We start from the raw sequence: 20,159 nt of genomic DNA on the forward strand, positions 1-20,159 counted from the left end.
ATTACCTGGTGTCTAGTATTCATTTGTTTTGTGAAATGCAAAAAGGGTCAGGTTTTCATAATGCACCTGATGGTCGACTAAAGAAAAACCCAATGGGCCTCTATCTTTGATAACCTTGTATATAAATTATAGGCTGTTAGAAGTGTAAACCTTTGGGAAATCCCAAGTCTTCTTAAGTTTACTCTTTATTTAAACAGTTTTCAAAAGAGAAATTAGACCTCTCTGAGAAATGAATGTAACTAATACTACCCAGCCTGTACACTTCACTCCTCTAATGCCAACCTACTCATTATACCTCAATCTCATCTATCTCACCATGGACCCCTCACCCACATCCCCCCTCTGGCTTGGAACTTCCTCCCTCTTCATATCCAACAGATGATCACTCTCCCCACCTTCAAAGCCTTATTAAAAATCACATTTCCTCCAAGAGCCCTTCCACGACTAAGTCCTCATTTCCTCTTCTCCCTCATGCCCTTCTGTATCAGTCCTGCACTTGGATTTGCACCTTTTATTCACCCCACTCTCAGCTCTACAGCATTTATATACATATCTGTAATTTACAAATTTATATTAACATCTGTCTCCACCTCTAGACACTAAGCTCGTTGTGGGCAGGAAACGTACCTATCAACTCTGTTATACTGCACTCTACCAAGCACTTAGTACAGTGCTCTGCACACAGTAAGCGCTCAATACAATTGACTGACTAGATACTTTCTCTTTTGTATACACACATACATACAAGAACACACACACATACTAGCAGCAGAAATACCCACCCAGTTAGAAAGGTTAAAGATTTTTTTTCCTCTACTTTTTTTTAAAATAATTCTCTTCCTTTCCCGCCTGCCTATACAAAGTTATGTAAAGGCAGCAACCCATAAATACTCAAACATCCTCAGATGCACATCCTCAGTTACACACAAGTATGCTAATATACACTCACATATAAATACTCATGAACCCTGGTGCTTCTAGGGTTGATATCTGGTTCTGGAGCAGCTGGTTGGGAAAACTTACAGTTCCCTCTTCCTAAAGTGACCAGATGTCCTAAGATGGGCAAAATGGTCATGCTATGTGAGGTTCTATCCCGCCACTCAAAAGGTCCAAAGTGGCACCTATCGGGGCCCTACTTTTGGCCAGGGTGGCAGGACTATATCTCTCAATCACTGTAGAATTTCAAGAAGCATGGAGGAAAAGGAGTGGAGGTGGAAGCTGCCATCTCTTCCTCCTCCTCCTCCTCTTCTTCTTCTTCAGCAGTGGTAGCTGTCACTGTTGTCGTCACCCTTACCACAGATAAACAGACCCTTCTGGGCCATTGATGGGAATTTCTGGCACAGTTGTAAGCATGTCACCACACCACACTGGGAACTCCCATCAGTGAACTCCCATCAATGACCTGGAAGGACCAGTTCTGAAGTGGGTAGGAGGCTACAGTTGCCACCACAAGCGGGGTGGTAGTGGTGCTAGCCATGGCCACCCAGGTCCCTAGCTCTGGCAAGATTGCCATCGGCTTTAAAGCACTCAATCACCTTGTCCCCTCCTACCTTATCTGACTGATTTCCTGCAATAATCCAGCCCATTCACTTCGCTCCTCTGATACCAACCTACTCACTGTACCTCCAGCTCGTCTATCTCACTGACGGACCCTCACCCACATCATCCCTCTGGCCTGGAACGTCCTCCCCCGCTCCATATCCAACAGACCACCACTCTCCCCTCCTTCGAAACCCTCCTAAAAATCACATCTCCTCCAAGAGACCTTCCCCAACTAAGCCCTAATTTCCCCTACTTCCTCTTTCTTCTGTGCCAGCTATGTACTTGGATCTGTACCCTTTAAGCACTTGATATTCACCCTCCCTCAGCCCCCCAGCATGTATGTATATACTGTAATCTATTTTTATGTCTGTTTCCCCCTCTAGACTGTAAGCTCCTTGTGGGCAGAGAATGTGTCTACCAATCAACCAATGGTATTTATTGAGAACTTACTATGCAAAGAACACTGTACCAAGCTCTTGGGAGAGTACAATACAACAGAATTAGCAGATATGTTCCCCGTCCATAACGAGCTTACTTACAGTCTACAAACTGTTTATATTGTACTCTCCCACACACATAGTACAGTGTTCTGCACATAGTCAGCAGTCAAATACCATTGATTGATTAAGATTGCTCTGATCAGGAAGCAGTAGCAAAAGGCAGCAGAAGATAGTAGCAGCCATGAAGTAATTGTCATCCCATTCCGTATTATAACATTCTCTCTCCTCCTATCCTTTGATCTCTTTTCCCTTCTCTCTCTGTCCCCACTGCTCATTCTCTTTCTGGTCCCTTCCCTTGAAGCCCCACCTCCATCTTGCCTGGGCTGGAGGCAATCTGGACATATTACCTTCTCCTCAGGTTCCATGGTCCCAAACTCCTCCAACTCTGAATGAGGAAGAGGAAGCTGAATGTTTCCTAGTAAAATGTGATATTCCAGCAGGAGGGGTGACCCTCAAGGAGCAGTATACCAGGGAGAGAATGAAAGAGAAAAAAAGAGAAGGGGAGGAGAATCTGTGGCCTCTTTGGTCACTTACCCTCTCACCCTCCATAGGTCAGGCCAGGATTTCCTGTTTCCACAGGAGTAGGAGTGTGTGAATGACTGTGTGTCTGCGTGAATGAGTGTAAAAATCTTTAAGTGAGAGGGAGGTGTTTGTGTGTGTGTGTGTGTGTGTGTGTGTGTGTGTGTGTGTGTGCGTACACGCATGCACATGTGTACATTTGCTGTTGGATATACAGGCATCTGCATGCTGCAGATGCTCCCTTGTGGTTGGGTGGGCAGAGAAGAAGGGGGCTTGTGGGTAGGAGCCCCTCTTTCCACTTCAAGGATTTAGTCTGTTCAGCTCCTGGTGAAATCAGAGCTAAAAAGGGGTAGAGAATGAGAGGATGTCCAAGCAAGAGGGATTTGAAGCATACAGAAACATGGAAGGAGAGAAGGACAGACCCAAACAAAAAAACAGAGACAAGCCAAAGACCTTGCTTTTCCTCTAATATTTTCCAACCCACCTCCAACTCTTATTTATGGGAAAACCCCCACATTCAGTCAGTTGCTACATCCTGTCAGTTCTTTCTCCACATTATTTCTCGGATCCACCCCTTTCTTTCCCCACAACTAGCCACCACCTTGTTCCAAGCTCTCAGCATTTCTCAATTAGAGTACTGTATCTTCCTCCTCACTCATTTCCCTGCCTCCGACTTATTCCCCCTTCAGACTATATTACACTCCACAGCCTGGATCAACTTCCTAACAGGTCATTTGGTGCAGATCTCTCCCCACGTCCAAACACTCTACTGGCTACCCATTTTCCTCCATGAAAACTCCCAGTTGTTGGCTTTTTTTTTTTTAAAAAAAAGGGCATTTGTTAAGTGCTTACTCTGTGTCAGGCACTGTTCTCAGTGCTGGGGTAGATATAAGATAAGAAGGTTGGACCCAGTAAATGTCCCACATAGTAGTCACAGTCAATCTGCATTTTGCAGATGATGAAACAGAGGCACAGAGAAGTTAAGTGACTTGCCCAAGGTCACACAGCAGACATGTGTGATTAGAACCCAGGTCCTCTGACTCCCAGACCCGTGCTCTTTCCATTAGGCCACACTACTTTAAGGCTCTCCACCAGTTCTCTGTCCTGCTTAAATTATCTGCTCTCTCCACCTGCTATTCCCCAACTCAGGCTCCAAGTTTTTCTCAAGTGTACCTTCTCACTATCCCTCACTCTCAACTCTCCCACCTCCGATGCCCTGCCCCCTGCCTGGAACTCCCTCCCCCTTCAAATCCACCAAATCACTATCTTCAAAGTACTCCTGGAACAGCACCCCCTCCCTGAGGCTTTCCCTGCTTAATTTCCTTTTCCCCAGGTCCTATCCTCCTAATTATCACCTCAGCATTTAGGCACCCCCAGACACCAGTAGCCCATTTACATAGGTCAATTGATGTAATCTACTATGTCAGCACTTACCTATCTTTCTATTTTTCTCCAACTTGTAAATAATTTTGTGTCTATCTCCCTATAAGACTGTAAGCTAAGAGCAGGGACTGTGTCTTTTACCTCTCTTGAAATCTCCCCCAAGCACTCAGTACAGTACTCTGCCCACACTGAGCACTCAATAAATACTACTGATTAGGAAAGGGCACAGAGACAGGGAAGAGAAGTGAATTGGCTTCAGTTGCCAGAGGACTTAAGGGCAATCACATGGGTTGATATTTTAAGAAAAAAGATTTTTTTGTGTGCTAAAAATAGCCTCAAAAAAATCTTGCCCTGGTTTCAAAGATGAACAACTATGATGCCTGTGCTTTGCCAGGTGTTAGAAGAAATGGAAGACCAGAAGTAAGGATATCCTACAGAATGCTAAAATGGAACTAAGGCACAACTTGGTTCCCATTCACTCATATGAATGGACTGTAACATACTGCACTTGAAAGCAATTTTCACTTGTTCTCCCCCAGAGATACTTTCCTTGTTTGTTCGCTGGCAGAGGTCTGCTTTCTCAGTCAACACCCTCTCCCAATCCTATGATTAAAGTCAAACACCTTAAAAATAAAATTTTAACATTCTGATTGAAGTCAAACAAATATTCTCCCCACCTTCAAACCTTATTGAAGGCACACTGCCTCCAAGAGGTCTTCCCTGACTAAGCTCTCATTTCCTCTTCTCCCACTCCTTTCTGTGTCACCCTTGCACTTGGATTTGCTCCCTTTATTTACCCCTTCCTCAGCCCCACAGCACTTATGTCCAGATGCGTAATTTACTTATTTATATTAACGTCTGCCTCCCCCTCTAGACTGTAAGCTTGATGTGGGCAGGGAACATGTCTACCAACTCTGCTATGCTGTTAGAGTGTACTATGCTGTTAGAGTATACCCTCCCACGTGCTTAGTACAGTGCTCTGCACAGAGCAAGCACTCAATAAATGTGACTGATTGATTAATTAGACCAGATATTGAAATCAAATAAATTAAAAGCAGTTAACACAGCAGTTTACTGGACTTAAAATATTGGCTGGGATTGTTACTGTCACAGCACCTTGAGGAACTAAATTCATTCTGGTACAAGTTTGTTCTTTAATGTTGGAAATTTCCTTGAGATGGAGATCTCATGAATTGCCGAGGATCATCTTTTCCTATCTCTCATAAGGAGTTGTTATAATTAATATTTATAGGGAACTCTACACCAGGAACCAAAAAAGGTAGGACTCTTGCTTCCCACATTTCCCTCTATGCTACATATATGGACCAAGCTCATAAATATAATTTTCAACTGTGAGGCATGCTGCTAAGTAGAGGTAGCTGTTCCCTCTACCACATCAAGGGCTGAGATCTTGAAGAACAAATTAAGGTCATTCATAATGAAGGGTTACAAGTAAAGCAGATCACTAATAGGATGAGAGAGTCCACTCATTGCTCTCAACTGTCATGAACTTTTTGCTTTCACAAGAATCGTGTTACAGATCTATTATAATGGAAATTTGGGCACAGAGACTATAGTTGATTCGCTATTGACATAATAAACACATCACAACCAAAGCATAGAGTGACTTACGGCATTAGTAAGAGTTGGGAGACTGTAGGCATACCATTCTTACAGGCTTCACAAGACAGGATGGACTCCAAAACGCTTACTATGAAATGGAATGAATACCCATTTTAGTAACAAGTAATGCTCTGTTAAATTCCCTCAACAATGTAAAGTTTGACATTGGTATTGAGATTCCTTAGAGAACTCTCACTCTGTGGTCCAAACTCTTCATACTCACAGCAGATGGTATCAACAGGGAAGAATAACATTGGCATGCATGATTTTACTGAATGGATTAAAAACATTTAGTTCAGAAACTCAGTGCTGAATTCAAGCAATGTCTGTAGGTCTCAAATATCTTTTGGCAAATGAAGGAAAAAGGAAACCCTTAAGCTTATCATTGATAAAAAATCATTTTAATGAAAATTCAGAACACCTAAATGGCAACTTGAACCCCCAAATGCATCATGATATTTGACATTCATGCAAAACCCTGATTTTCAGCATCCCATCTAAATCTGTAGCAGGGTGAACCCAGGAATAGCCTTGGATATTGGGTTTACATCCCTTACATACTGCAAGCACCAGCTGGACAGGTTTGCCCTTCCACTGGCTAATGCACACTTTTTCCCCTCTTACAAGGCCTCCGGAGAGCTGTAATATCTTTTGCTTTTTCAAATTATTTGAGTTTAAAACTAGACATTGTTTATTTTTCAAAACACTTCATTAAAATTGGCAGAGTAGTTTGCAGGTTCATTTAAGGCAAATGAACAAGTTATAAAATCATAATTCTTGGTAAAAGGAGTCTACTACATTTTACTTGTGTTGTGGGTGTTTTTGGTAATGAAGTGACAGCTCTAGGTGGATGACTGCCAAACCTATGTCATCAACTAGGCCTAACCTCTCACCTACCTTACAACCCCACATTTCCTTCTGTCTTCAGGGCATCACCACATGAATGACCTACCACCACCTTATAAAGCAATATGACAAAGACCAACACCCTTATCTTCCCTCCCAAACCTATCTCGCCTGCTAACTTTCCCATAATGGTCAATTCCACCACCGCCCTCCCTACTCCATAAGCTTGCAATCTTGGTGTTGTCTTTGGCTCTTCTATCTTTCATCTCCCAAATTCAGTCTGTCACTAAATGCTACTGGTTTTTCCTCTATAATACTTCTCAGACATGGCCCTTCCTTACCATGCTGATGGTCCTAGGCCCAGCCTTCATCACCTCGCTTGTGAACTACTGAATCAGACTCCTTGGTCTCCCTGCCTCCAGCCTCTCTCCTTTTCAGTTTCTCTTACCCTCAGCTGCATGGATCACCTTCTTTAAATGTCATTCCAAATGCATCGCTCCCCTCTTCAAAAACCTCCAGTGGCTACCACTACTTTCTCTCCCTATCACACTAAAATTCCAGACTGATAGATTCAAGGCTCACCACCAGCTGTCCCCTCCTTGACTTTCTGGTGTCTATAATGTTGGTATTTGGCACATAGTAAGTGCTTAACAAATACCAACATTATTATTATTATTATTATTATTATTATTATTGTTATGTGCAGAGCACTGTTCTAAGCGCTGAGGTAGATACAGGGTAATCAGGTTGTCCCACGTGAGGCTCACAGTTAATCCCCATTTTACAGATGAGGTAACTGAGGCACAGAGAAGTTAAGTGACTTGCCCACAGTCACACAGCTGACAAGTGGCAGAGCCAGGAGTCGAACTCATGACCTCTGACTCCGAAGCCCAGGCTCTTTCCATTGAGCCACGCTGCCCCAAGCTTACATTCTTCATTCCTTCCAAGCTAACCTCTAAATTGTACCTCACTCTTGATTCTGTCCCCTACCCACTGCACACACCCAAAATTTGCCCTGCACAGAACTGTCTCCTTCAACTCTGACTAACCACATCCCTCCCAATCTTCAAGGCCTGCCTCCAAAAATCCATTTCTCCCAGAAGACCTTTCCTGACTAATCTCCACCTTCCTGATGAGGTCAACTCATCAGCTCCCCTCAAGACTTAACTGCAAATCACTTTATTTTGTGTATTCATTAACTGATTCATGTTTTGCTTACTTTGGTTATTTCCTGTTCACTTATGTTCTCCCTTTTGTTCCCCTTGTATGTATGCTACCTGTGTCTGCCTGTCTCCCTTACTGGGCTATAAGCTCCTTAAGGCAGGGACCATATCGTCTATTTTAACTGTATGCTTCTAAGCACCTATTACAGCGTTCAGCACAAAGTACATAAATAACAATGATGATGATGATGATATAGGGAGAAACAAGCCCTGTCAGCATACTCACCCACAGACACTGATGGTGCAGGAGGAAAAGTGTCCACCGGTACTGAATCTGGAGGCCGACCGTAAGTCATTTCATAGAGTAAGTGACCAAAGCAGTGCACATCCACGCCTTCTAAAGTCTGTGAGAAAAAAAGATACACACACACATAATAGTGTTCATGGTCTAATGGTAATAAACACCATCATCATTATTTCATACTATTTGTTAAGACTAACACATGAATTACAATCACAAGATAAAATTTATGTCAACAGATGCAATTGCAATTTCAAGCAGGTGAAATATTTAAGACTTCAGCTGCAGGATTTACCACTCTTTCCAGCCCACTTTCCCCTCAGCTCCCACTTCTGCCTTGCAAGAAACCCCTTTCTGCTCTCTCAAAAAAGCAGTAATGTCTTCAGGGAGAGGTGACGTTTTTGTGGCTGATCCTCATCCCCACAACCTTTTCGGTTTACTATGCTTTAGTCCTGTTCTAGTCCTGATCAATTTTAACTGTAGTAAGGGTTATGAGGCAAGTGAAAATAAGAATATACATCAGACATTTAATTCTTTTTAACAACTTACATTAATTTTTCTGAATTGTGAAAAATAGGATCGATAGAAGGAAGGAAGTCCCAGCAAGGAATTCTCAAGGTCCAACAAGCGGCAAGTGTCTCCATCCAGCATCACATTGGAGGAATGAAGGTGGCCATAAGGAAAGCCTTTTTCATGCAGGAATTTTAACACCTAAATAATGATCAGAGACCAACACACAATAGCAATCTGAAAGAGAAACCATCCTACTTGGGGAAAAAAAAAAGATTCTAAAATAGGTTCAATTAAAAAAAAAATTGTCATTAGTAACATGGATCTGCCCTCAAAAAAATGAAAAATGAAAATCCAATAAATAACAGAGAATACAAGAAAATGCAAGGGGTAACACAAACATTCAAAAGACAAATAGTCAAAAATCACAAGCAATGGTACTATTAAACATAAAAACCCTAAGTCTAAGCAATTCACTCCAGTCTCACAGCACTTACGAACATATCCATAATTTATTTATATTAATGTCTTTCTCCCATTGTAGACTGTAAGCTCCTTGTGGTCAGGGGTCATATCTACCAACTCTATTGTAATGTTCTTTTCCAAGCACTTAGTACAGTGCTCTGCACACAGTAAGCGCTCAGTGAATGCAATTGATTGAGGAGCCTAAAACATAATTTACAAAGGTAAATAAGTTCTGAGGGGGAAACACCATGACTTAATGGTTATAATCAGGTGGGGTTAATTTGAGACAGTTTTTTCATAGGTGGTGAGTCTTTGGTAGATTTTGGAAAAACATTTCTAAGACAGCATTAAAAAACTCAAGTAAGAGAGCTTTAAGCTTAAGTGCAAAGGAAATCTAAAATCCTAGAATGGGGTAAAACAAAGCAGGAACACAAATAGGTATCTTGGTAATGAAGCCCTTGAAAGTCAAATACTGTAATCAAAAGCAACTATATACTTATAGGTAAGCAAGGCAACTGCTAATCAAGTTACTATGGTCCCACATGGACCTTAGTATCAGCCATTTATTGACTTACAATAACTACAGGCTATCAGGATGGAGTTATTGTACTCTGCCAAGCGCTTAGTACAGTGCTCCACACACAGTAAGAGCTCAATAAATACAACTGACTGATTGATTGATCAGATATATAGTTTCAGTGTTTTCTGGATGAGATGTTGCAACATTGCACTAATTTCCAATGCATTTTAAGCAAAAATCAAATACACCTCACCTCTAATATTTGTCGTCCAAATGTTTTTATTTGATGTAGCTCAAGACCCTGGATTTTCTTGGGGTTGCAGTACTTTTTCAAGAATGGGTCCTTTGGTTTTGCCTTTGAAAATGAACAAACACTGATTGTGAAAAAGCATCAGGAAAGCCAAGCGTTTTGGCAAACTGAAATCATCCCACATTAACTCCCCCAAATCTCCCTTTCACCTCCCCTGCTCCCTTTTACCTCCACCATCCACTCTCTCATCCCTCTTGACCCTCTCTCAAGAGGATATCTCTTACCTTCTCCTTAAGAGCAGAGATCATATTACCAACTCTGTTGCATTGTATTCTCCCAAGTACTTAGTACACTGCACTGCACACAGTAAATGCTCAATAAATATCATTGGTTGATTGACTGAAAATCTACTTCCTCTACCTGAAACTCCAACCCCATCTGTACAAATCTTATAAAACACTTGCACCCACACCTCCTTCCTTCCTGACCACCATCTTCAACCACTCACTCTCTGATAGATTTTTGCCCTCCACTGTCGAACATTCTCACATTATCTCCTATCTTAAAAAAAAAACAAAAACACCCTCTTGATCCCACTGCACCATCCAGATATTGTTCCATCTCTCTCTTAGTATCTAATCTCCTCCAAAGTGTTGTTTACACCCACTGTCTCCACTTCCTATCCTCTCTCTCCTTGACCCTCTATAATGGGGCTTCTACTCCCTTCACTCCACTCAAACTGCTCTCTCCAAGGCTGCCAATAACCTCCTTCTCACCAAATCAATCAATTAATCAGTGGTATTTATTTAGCATGTACTATGTGCAGAGCATTATACTAAGCACTTGGGAGAGTACAATATGATAGACAATTATCCTCCCTCACTTTCTGTCTGCCTTTGACACTGAGAACCACCCCATTTTACTGGAAACACTATCTAACCTTGCTTTTCTCTGACACTGTCCTCTCCTGGTTCTCCTATCTCTCTGGCTGATCCAGCTCAGTCTCCTTTACCAGCTCTTTCTCTGCCATCTACTCTCTCACTGTGAGTGTCCCTCAAGGCTCAATAGTGGATCTTTGTCTATTTTCCATCTATACTTACTTGTTGGGTAGCTCAACTACACTCATGGTTTCAACTACCATCTCTATGGGGTTGACTCCTAAATTTACCTCACTAGCCCTGACCTCTTTCCTTCTCTGCAATCTCACATTTCCTACTCCTTCCATAATATCTCTACACAGAGGTCCCTCTAACACTTCACACTCACACACTCACACTCAACATAACCAAAACTGAACTCCTCATCTTCCCTCCCGAATCCTTTCTCCCACTTAACTTTCCCCTCAGAGTTGACACCACCACCATCTTTCCCATCTCTCAAGCCCACAACCGTGGCACTGTCCATGACTCCACCCCTCTCTGTCAACAACCATATTCCATCCATCACCAAATCCTGTCGGTTCTCCCACCACATTCCCAGAATCATCCTCTTCCCCTCCATCCAAATGGTCACCTCGCTGGTCCAAGCATTTGTCATATCCTGTCTTGACTATGGCATCACCCACCTTGCACATTTCCCTGCCTCCAGTCTCTCCCTTCTCCAGTTCATATTTCATCTTGCTGCCCAGATTGGTTTTTCTAAAGCATTGTTCTTCACATGTTTCCCCACTCCACAGAAACCTCTAATGGTTGTTCATTCCCCTTGGCATCCAGCAGAAACTCCTAACTTGGGCTTGTAAGGTGCTCAATCAGCTCTCTCCCAAAACTACTTATCTTCATTCCTCTCCCATTACACCCCAGCTCATTTGCTTTGCTCTTCTCAAGCCAACTTACTCATTGAGGCTTGATCTCAAGGTCTTGCTTGCGCCCTCCCTTCTGCTTGGAACTCCTCCCCACATCACAAACATCCAACCACAACTCTCCCCCATCTTCAAAACCCTTCTGAAGTCAGGTCTCCTCCAGGAGGCCTTCCCTGATTCATCTCTTGCCTCCCCACCCTAATTCCTCCCTCCTACTGCCACTTGAAGATTTCCACTTCACCCAAGCACTTGGGTACTCACACTTCCCTTCCTCCACCACTGAACTTATGTACATATCTTTACACTTTGCCTCAAGAACAGCTCCCTTGCATCTCTCAAAATCTACCCTCACCTACACCTCTGATCCCATCTCTTCAAACCTTATTAAAACACTTAGCCCCTCCCTTTTTCTTTCCTTGACTGTCATCTTCAACCATTCACTTTCCAAAGACTTTTTCCCCACTGCTCTCCTGCTAGATTGCAAGCTCCTTGGGGGCAAGAATCATGTCTCCTAACTCTACTGTACTTTCCCAAGCACTTGGAACTGTGCTCTGCACTGAGTAAGCACTCAATAAATACTATTAGTTAGCTGACTGGCCCTATACACAGAAATCAACCAGTGGTATTTATTTAGCATTTGCTGTGTGCAGAGCACTGTACTAAGCACTTAGATAAGTACAATACAGTTGGTAGACACAATGCCTGTCCACAAGGGACTTACAGGAAACAGTTCCTGCATCAACGCTCTTAATGTCTAATGGGGAAGACAAGAACAGCTAAGATAATGAACACTACATGAGTATAGATAAAAATGGCAAGCATGTATAAAGGATATAAAGTGCCATGTCGGAGTTGGGCAATTATTCCACCTGACAAGCCACTTATTCTTTTTTGTGAGTGTCTGTGGGCCACAAGAAAAGAGCAAAGGGATGAGAGGTTTTAGGATGCTGCCTACAGTGGCTCCTATTTGGCTCAGAGCCAGGGGGATATGCACTCATTAACTCCCGACAGGCTGCCTTTCTGGGAGTCGTGGTGCACTGGGGAGGTTAAACGTATCCACAGCTGCCAAGAGCTGCAGTGGGCGGAAGCGGATCCCTCAAACCCGGGCCCAGAGCCAGCCTGCGGACCAAGTTAAATCGCTTGGCAAGCTGGATTTTGTGCCCACCCTTGTGATACGTGAATACACGAGGTGGCTGAGGGGATGGCACGTCAAGGAGAGCAGTAGGGAGAATTCATCAGGGAATGCCTCCTGGAAGACATGCCTTTTTCGAACGCTTTCAACTTTCTATATCGTTCTCCTCTCTCGCCACCACCCCAGCTCGAACCACCCATTCCCAACAATGTCTGCCGACACTTTGTCCCAATCCATTGTGTTAATACCTACCCCTTAAACTGTGCACTCCCCCTGCTCCACTGTGGAAAAAATTTCCCTTTATTTTGAACATGTGCAGTAGACCAGGAGGCATTCCCCAACTAATTCCCACCCCCCTTGGCACGTAGGGGCGATATTGCCGACTTGTTCATCCCAAGCGCTTAGTACAGTGCTCTGCACATAGTAAGCGCTCAATAAATACTATTGAATGAATGAGTTTATTTTTCCCATTTAATTATTCATTTATTTGTGCTTTTTTCTTACTTTTCTTAGCTATTTGTATCTGTTTTCACTCTTGTTCCCATTGTATATATTATCTGCACCCACCTGCTTCCCACATAATGTTAAGAGCTCTTCAAGGGCAGGGACAAGGGCACTGTGTGTCTTTCCTGTTTGTGCGCAGGGATGTGTATGTATGGGCATCTCTGAATGGGTTCCATCTTAAGGTTTCTGTCTATGTCAATCTCATCTCTATGCTAATGATTCCTAAATCTCTCTCTCTAGCCCTGATCGCTCTTCTTCTCTGCAGTCTCGCATTTCCTCCCGCTTTCAGGACATCTCTACTTGGATGTCTCACCAACGCCTCAAACTAAACATGTCCAAAACAGAGCTTTCTCATCTTCCCACCCAAACCTTGCACTCCCCCTGCCTTTCCCATCACTATAAATAACACCATTATCCTCCTCGCATATTCAATCTGTCACCAAATCTTGTTGGTTTTACCTTTATGACATCACTAAAATCCTCCCTTACCTCTCCATCCAAACTGCTACTATGCTTATCATACCCTGCCTGGACTGCTGCATAAGCCTCCTTGCTGATCTCCCTGACTCCTGTCTCTCCCCACTCCAGCCCAAACTGGAGTACCTGAATCCGTTTTCTAAAACAAGTTCAGTTCACATCTCCCCACTCCTCCAGAATCTCCGTGGTTGCCCATTCACCTCTGTATGAAATAGAAACTCCCTATCGTCGGCTTTAAAACACTCAATCAGCTCACCCCCTACTATCTTACCTCACTGATTTCTTACAACAATTCGCTCCTCTGACACTAACCTACTTACTGAATCTCAATCTTGTCTATCTCTCCACCAACCACTCTCCCCCATCTCCCTTCTGGCTTGGAACTCTCTCCCCTTCATATCCAACAGACCACCACTCTCCCCACCTTCAAAGCCTTATTAAAATCACATCTCCTCCAGGAGGTCTTCCCCTCCTAAGCCCTCATTTCCCCTATCCCCTCTCCCTTCAGTGTCACCTATGTACTTAGCTCTGTACCCTTTAAACACTAGATATTCACCCTACCCTCAGCCCCACAGCACGTGTGTGTGTGTGTGTGTGTACACTTATGTATATTTCATTTATAATGTATTTTAATGTCCTGTCTACCCTGCGAGACTGTAAGCTCGTTGTAGGCAGACGACAAGCTCAGATCCTAAGGGTGGGGCGAAAGCAAAGAGGGTTCCAACTGCAATAGGAGGAGCAAAGCTCATTGTGGGCAGGGAATGTGTCTGTTATATTGTTATACTGTACTCTCCCAAGTGCTTAGGACAGTGCTTTGCACACAGTATGTGCTCAATAAATATGACTGATTGATTAATTGACTGAAAGGAGGGTGGGGGAGGACTGGGGAGGCACAGGCCCAATCACAGAGGACTGTCTTGGCCATCCAACCGGCCTCCCCAAGACACAGAGCTAGTGCCACAGTGTAAGTGTCACAGCAATGCAGGGAGAAAATTGCAAGAGCTTTAAGGCACTCAATTCACTCCATTAGAGATATGATACTTTAGGGCAAAGAATGTGTCACCTAATTGCTTTGTACTTCCCAAACTCAGTGCATAGCACCCAGTGGGTGGGTGGGTGCTAAATAAATACTACCACTACTACTTTTCCCTTCTACTTATCCACCCTCTTCCCCTACCATACCCTAGCTCACACTCTTCATTCCTCTACACTCTTACTCTGTGCTTCGTTCTCATCTCACCTGACTCTGACCTCTAGCTCACATTCTTTTCTCTAGGTGGAACTCCCCGCTTCATATCTCCCAGATCACAGCTCATTCCATCTTCACCTCTCCTCCAGGAAGCCTGCCCTTATTCATTTTTCTGTCTGTTGTGTGACCTTGGGCAAGTAACTTCACTTCTCTGGGCTTCAGTTACCTCATCTGTAAAATGGGGATTGAGACCGTGAGCCCCATGTGGGACAGGGATCGTGTCCAACCTGATTTGCTTGAATCCACCCCAGTGCTCAGTGCCTAATAAGCATAATAAGTGCTTAACAAATACCACAATTATTATTATACTTCTAATCTGTCCCAGGTTATATGCACCAACTACATACTTGTGTACTCTCAATCACCTGCAGCACTCAAGTATATAATCGTATTTCACATCTTAGCTAAGCACTAACTACTTCATTTGCGTATCCACTTTTCCTCTTTCTTCCTCTTTGTAAATTATTCTAGTATCTGTCTCCCACACTAGATCGGACACTTCTTGAGGGCAGAGAATACTCTACTATACTCTCCCAACTGTGTAGCACAGGCCTCTTGATACAATAAGAAGGGAAAGAAAGGTCTGGTCAGGTGGAGAAGTGGTCATGAATCCCAGGAGAGAGTATTCTGCCCATCAAAATGGATGTCCATCTAAGGTCTGAATATTTAATTTAGCTCAAATCAGCTGCTTAAAATGCAGGCTCTTTAAGTGGGCTTTCTTGCCCAAATAGCACAAATCTTTTCCTTCTACCTTACGAAACAACCACCCTGCAACTAAATTTGCCTTGAAATGTGCCAGACTTTCTCAAGAACTTGTTTTCGAAACAGTGTCTATGGTCTTTGTGGTCTGAAGTCAAGGTAAACAGACTAATCTCACAACTTTCAGACTATGGACCTTTCTCTCTGAGTTGCAAAACTATTCTCTCAAATTAGTCACCAGGTAGAACAAGTTCCAAAGGAACTAGACTGTAAGCTCCTTGTGGGCAGGGAACACGTCTACCAACCCTGTCATACTATACTGTCCCAAGTATTTAGTACATTGCTCCGCACACAGTAAGCACTCAATAATTACCATCAATTGACTGATACGCCAGGCTCTCTCCACTAGACCATGGACATGGACTAGTGGGGCTTTATTGGGGCAGGGTGTAAACTTCCAGTACCTTGTAGATCAGGTCCTTTAGGGTTCCTTTTTCATTAAATGTCCTAATTAGCAACGCTGAGGTCTCACTGACAGTGGCGAAGGCGACACGATAGATATAAGGGTGCTGCCAAAACAAAGAATCAATATGTGACTGCATTCGATTCAAAGTGCATTAATAGAACACACACACACACACACACACACACACACACGACTTTGCAGATACCTATCACCTAATTGGTCCTGGTCACACCTCTCTTGGAAGGAACTGCATAGCCTCACGTACACGAGTGTTTACGGAATACTAATCACCAGTGACAGTAAAATAAGAAAATTACCTATTGCTCCATTTCACATAGGAACCAATACAAAGTAAGCTATAGAATATGGAAAAAGGAGCTTATAGCTTTAGCCCACATCAGTCAAGGCATAACCCTGCTTTTACAAGTATTAGCCATGTGATTTGGGCAAAACCCAGAATTATCTGGATAATTGGTCTAATTCTCCCCTTCTACATGCCAGTGTAGATCTGGCCCTAAAGATGAAAAGGCTGTTTGATGTCTCACTCAGAGTAAGTCAGAGGTAGAAGCCAGAAAGAACTATAGTTCATGTTTCCTCCCTCAAGGCTTTAACTTACTACTTCCTATGGCTGCAGCAAAGAAACAAGCAGCAGCAGCAGCAGCCCCCGCACCCCTTAGCACCTCTGCCATTTCTTCATTGCTCCCGTAGGATTCTTCACTTCTCTGCAGGGTCACTAAATCTGCTCAACCTCACTGGGCCCCTTGGAGCAAGGGGACACTGAGGCAGAAAGGTGATTATGCCTGCTTGCTTTCTCTAAGGGAGATCATGAATATCATGATCATCATGATCCATGAATTACCAAGTTTCCAATACATTAAAAGATGAAAAATGTATTTCAGCCTTTACTCTAGGGCGAGGACAACAGGGTATGGTACTGATTATTCATGCATGCTCTACTGATTGCTGCCAATTTAGAATGATGAGAAACTGGGTTTACAAATGGAGCCGCTCATTCCTAAATACTGTAATATTTGCCTTCCAAACACCCACAGCAGGCATGCAATTACTCTAGAAGCCTGTGCCATGCACTAAAGCCTGTGCCATGCACTAATCAGCCAATTCACGACTGGATTTAGTTTCTCCCGAAGAACGAAAGCAGTGGGTTCGTGCCTTAAAAGCACACCCGCAGAACTCGGCTGGTGGCTTGATGAACACAAAAAATACTCTGCCACTTTTCTACAGCTCTCACCACCTCCCTGCCTTATTCATCTTACTGACTTGTCAAGACAACTACTATACATTCAAAGAGCAGTATGCCAATAAAACTGACAAGTTGAAGGCAAATGCCTCTCAGTGACTCATGCTACAATTCATACACCAACCCATACAAACCACATATAAAGAAAGAACATCAACGTTCACCCAATTTCCTGGCCAAACCACAAACTTCTGGTTTTATTAAAAAAAGTGATCTTTTTTCTTAAAGACATTTCACAACTTATTTTGGATTGTATCTGATCCAAAAGATTTTTTACTTTACAGACTTGGGCCTTAGGACTGAGTAATATCTGACAATTACTCTCCCTACCTTCAAAGGCTTTTTGAGGACACATCTCCTCCAAGAGGCCTTCCCTGACTAGGCCCTCATTTCTTCTTCTCCCACTCCCTTCTGTGTCACCCTTGCACTTGGATTTGCTCCCTTTATTCACCCCTCCCTCAGCCCCACAGCACTTATGTACATATCTGTAATTTATTTATTTATGCTAATGTCTGTCTCCCACTCTAAACTGTAAGCTTGTTGTGGGCAGGGAATGTGCCTACCAACTCTGTTATATTGTATTCTCCCAAGCACTTAGTACGGTGCTCAGCAAACAATAAGTGTTCAATAAATAAGATTGACTGATCATCTGGATTTCTGACTACAGCCCCTCTGTCCCATATGATCCCCTACATGACTAAACATACTTTTCTCCTCATCCTCACCTAGGGTACGTAAACAATCGACAATTTCAGTTCCCTCATTATACAGAAACAGATTTTTTCCGCTCCACTGGTGCAAATATCCTTCTCGGGAAGAGGATGCTGCAGTTGCAACTGCAGCAGGTGGCTGGATCGATTTAGCAAATAGAGTTCATCCCTGGCACATCTGTGTGTATCTAAAATGGGTAGTCTGTTTGGACACTAGGCTACAGTTCAACTGGATGTTTGAATAGATTTAATGGACAACAATTTAGGTCAGATAGTCCAGGCTAGTTTTATTTCATATGGACTTTAACTGCAAAGGTACTGGCTCTTCATCTCAACCTATGCAGGAGAATTATTACCCAGGCCCTTCTCATGTTCACCTAAAAAGGTGGCTGGAACTATGATTCAGAGAGATTCTGTCCAAATTAAGCTCCGAGTATAATGCTGGTAATTCGTAAAAGGAAGACTCACCGAACAAGATGGAAGGAGCTTGACTACACACTGAAAGTCTTTGTCAGACAGATACTTATCGGGGCCAAGGTCAGCCTGGAAACACACCAAAGAGTAAAAGATTAGGAGAGGACTCGATTTTATTGTAGCTTGGCCAAGATCTTTACTAGAACCCCCAGTGGTGAAAGACCAACAAAATGCAAGTCATCAACATATTTCACTGCAAAAACAAGCTTCAGTGACTTCAACTCTTAGAAGGATCGTGAAAGGCTAGTTGTAGGCATTCTCTAATCTCCTAATTCCCAAGGAGCTCAGCAAATCAACCCCGTTGGCTGAGATTTCAAGTGTAAATTGACTTAAAAGATGCTCGTTGTGACTTCTTGGTATTGAGAAAGGTAACACAGTGCTGTTTGTCAAGACAGACATTCCTTTGCCAATATTTAAAATCCAAAATAAACCCCAAATGCCAGCCTACCCAGCTTAATACTAGCCGCTCCTTTGGCTGATTTTTACTCTTCATTAAGAAATACTTCTTCCGTATCCTCCAGCCTGCCACAACAAAACACATAGACAGATTTGTAACCACATCACAGTCAGAGTCTGTGTGAATTTACCATGAGTTTCATTTACTCAACGATTGGGAAAAGTCTTCCACTTTTGACAGTTCTCCATAAACTAGGCACCCCATCAAACAACTGCTTGATTTTGTCAGCTTTACTGGACCTGTACGAAAAGTACCAAGCAGTGTGAAGCACAGAGTTCTTCGGTACCTTGCCCAAGTGTTGCTGGGGAAATGCTCTCTAATTTAGATTCTAGATGAGGCATGTCAAACAAATGGGCTACTATTAGGACAATGGCCATAATAGGGAAGTGGGGAGGGAGGGAGAGAAGGAGAGTGGGGGGAGGGGGGAAGAGAGAGCGAGAGACACATGCAGCAGAGGCTGCCTCTCTGCTAAAGCTTGGCTACTTGTTCCAGGCTGAAGCTGCTACTGCTGTCGTCACTGCTGAAACCTCTTTTCAGGGGGCTTAGAAACGCTGCTGTGCATGCAGCCCCCACCCTGGGTCAGAAACCCCAAAGAGCAAAGTTAGCAGTGGCAGCCCCTCCAGCCCAGAAAAGCAGCCAGACCACTGGCAGAAGGGGAATCTGAAAAAATAGCCTCAGATGCAACTCTTTCTCTACATAATCTCAAATAGAGCTCTTTCTCTAGACTGTAAGCACCCTGTGGGCAGGGAACATGTCTACCAATTCTGTACCCTCCCAAGCGCTTAGTACAGTGCTCTGCACACAGTGAGCGCTCAATAAATACCACTGATTGATCGATTTTTCTCTCCTCTGATTTTACTGTGGCTGGTTGTCATCCAAGGGGAAGAGTACCAGATGAATGACTGTGGGGGAGGGCAGGAGGGAGGGCATGTGTGAGAGATAGGAGAAGTGTGGATGAGAGGTAGAGATGTGCATCTCTATCTTCCTCAATCTCCCTCTAAAATCTTTCTGTCAGCCTCTTTCTAATTCCCTTTCCTGCCTTCTTCTCCCCCTTAATCTATGACCACTGTCTCAATCGATCATATTTGAGTGCTTCCTGTGTGCAGAGCACTGTACTAAGCAGTTGGATAGTATTCATTCATTCATTCAATAGTATTTATTGAGCGCTTACTATGTGCAGAGCACTGTACTAAGCGCTTGGGATGAACAAGTCGGCAACAGATAGAGACAGTCCCTGCCGTTTGACGGGCTTACAGTCTAATCGGGATAGTAGAATACAACAGAGCTGGTAGGCACATTCCCTGCTGATATGG

The 20,159-nt window shown here is 43.4% G+C and overlaps 1 protein-coding gene across 9 annotated transcripts in view; it reads right to left on the reverse strand.

The window, feature by feature from the left end:
* Nucleotides 1–20,159, reverse strand: part of PXK (PX domain containing serine/threonine kinase like) — a 107,013-nt gene that overhangs the window by 30,405 nt on the left and 56,449 nt on the right. For all 9 annotated transcript variants that reach the window (XM_029051962.2, XM_029051965.2, XM_029051964.2 and 6 more), the window contains 7 exons: nucleotides 18,838–18,911; nucleotides 18,384–18,458; nucleotides 15,946–16,050; nucleotides 9,626–9,727; nucleotides 8,427–8,588; nucleotides 7,863–7,980; nucleotides 5,577–5,655 (listed from right to left, as the gene is read on the reverse strand). In XM_029051962.2, coding sequence (XP_028907795.1) covers nucleotides 5,577–5,655; nucleotides 7,863–7,980; nucleotides 8,427–8,588; nucleotides 9,626–9,727; nucleotides 15,946–16,050; nucleotides 18,384–18,458; nucleotides 18,838–18,911 — 715 coding nt within the window. The remainder of the gene's footprint in view (nucleotides 1–5,576; nucleotides 5,656–7,862; nucleotides 7,981–8,426; nucleotides 8,589–9,625; nucleotides 9,728–15,945; nucleotides 16,051–18,383; nucleotides 18,459–18,837; nucleotides 18,912–20,159) is intronic.

This window comes from Ornithorhynchus anatinus, chromosome X1 (genome assembly GCF_004115215.2).
Source record: "Ornithorhynchus anatinus isolate Pmale09 chromosome X1, mOrnAna1.pri.v4, whole genome shotgun sequence".
Classification (NCBI taxonomy): Eukaryota; Metazoa; Chordata; class Mammalia; order Monotremata; family Ornithorhynchidae; genus Ornithorhynchus; species Ornithorhynchus anatinus.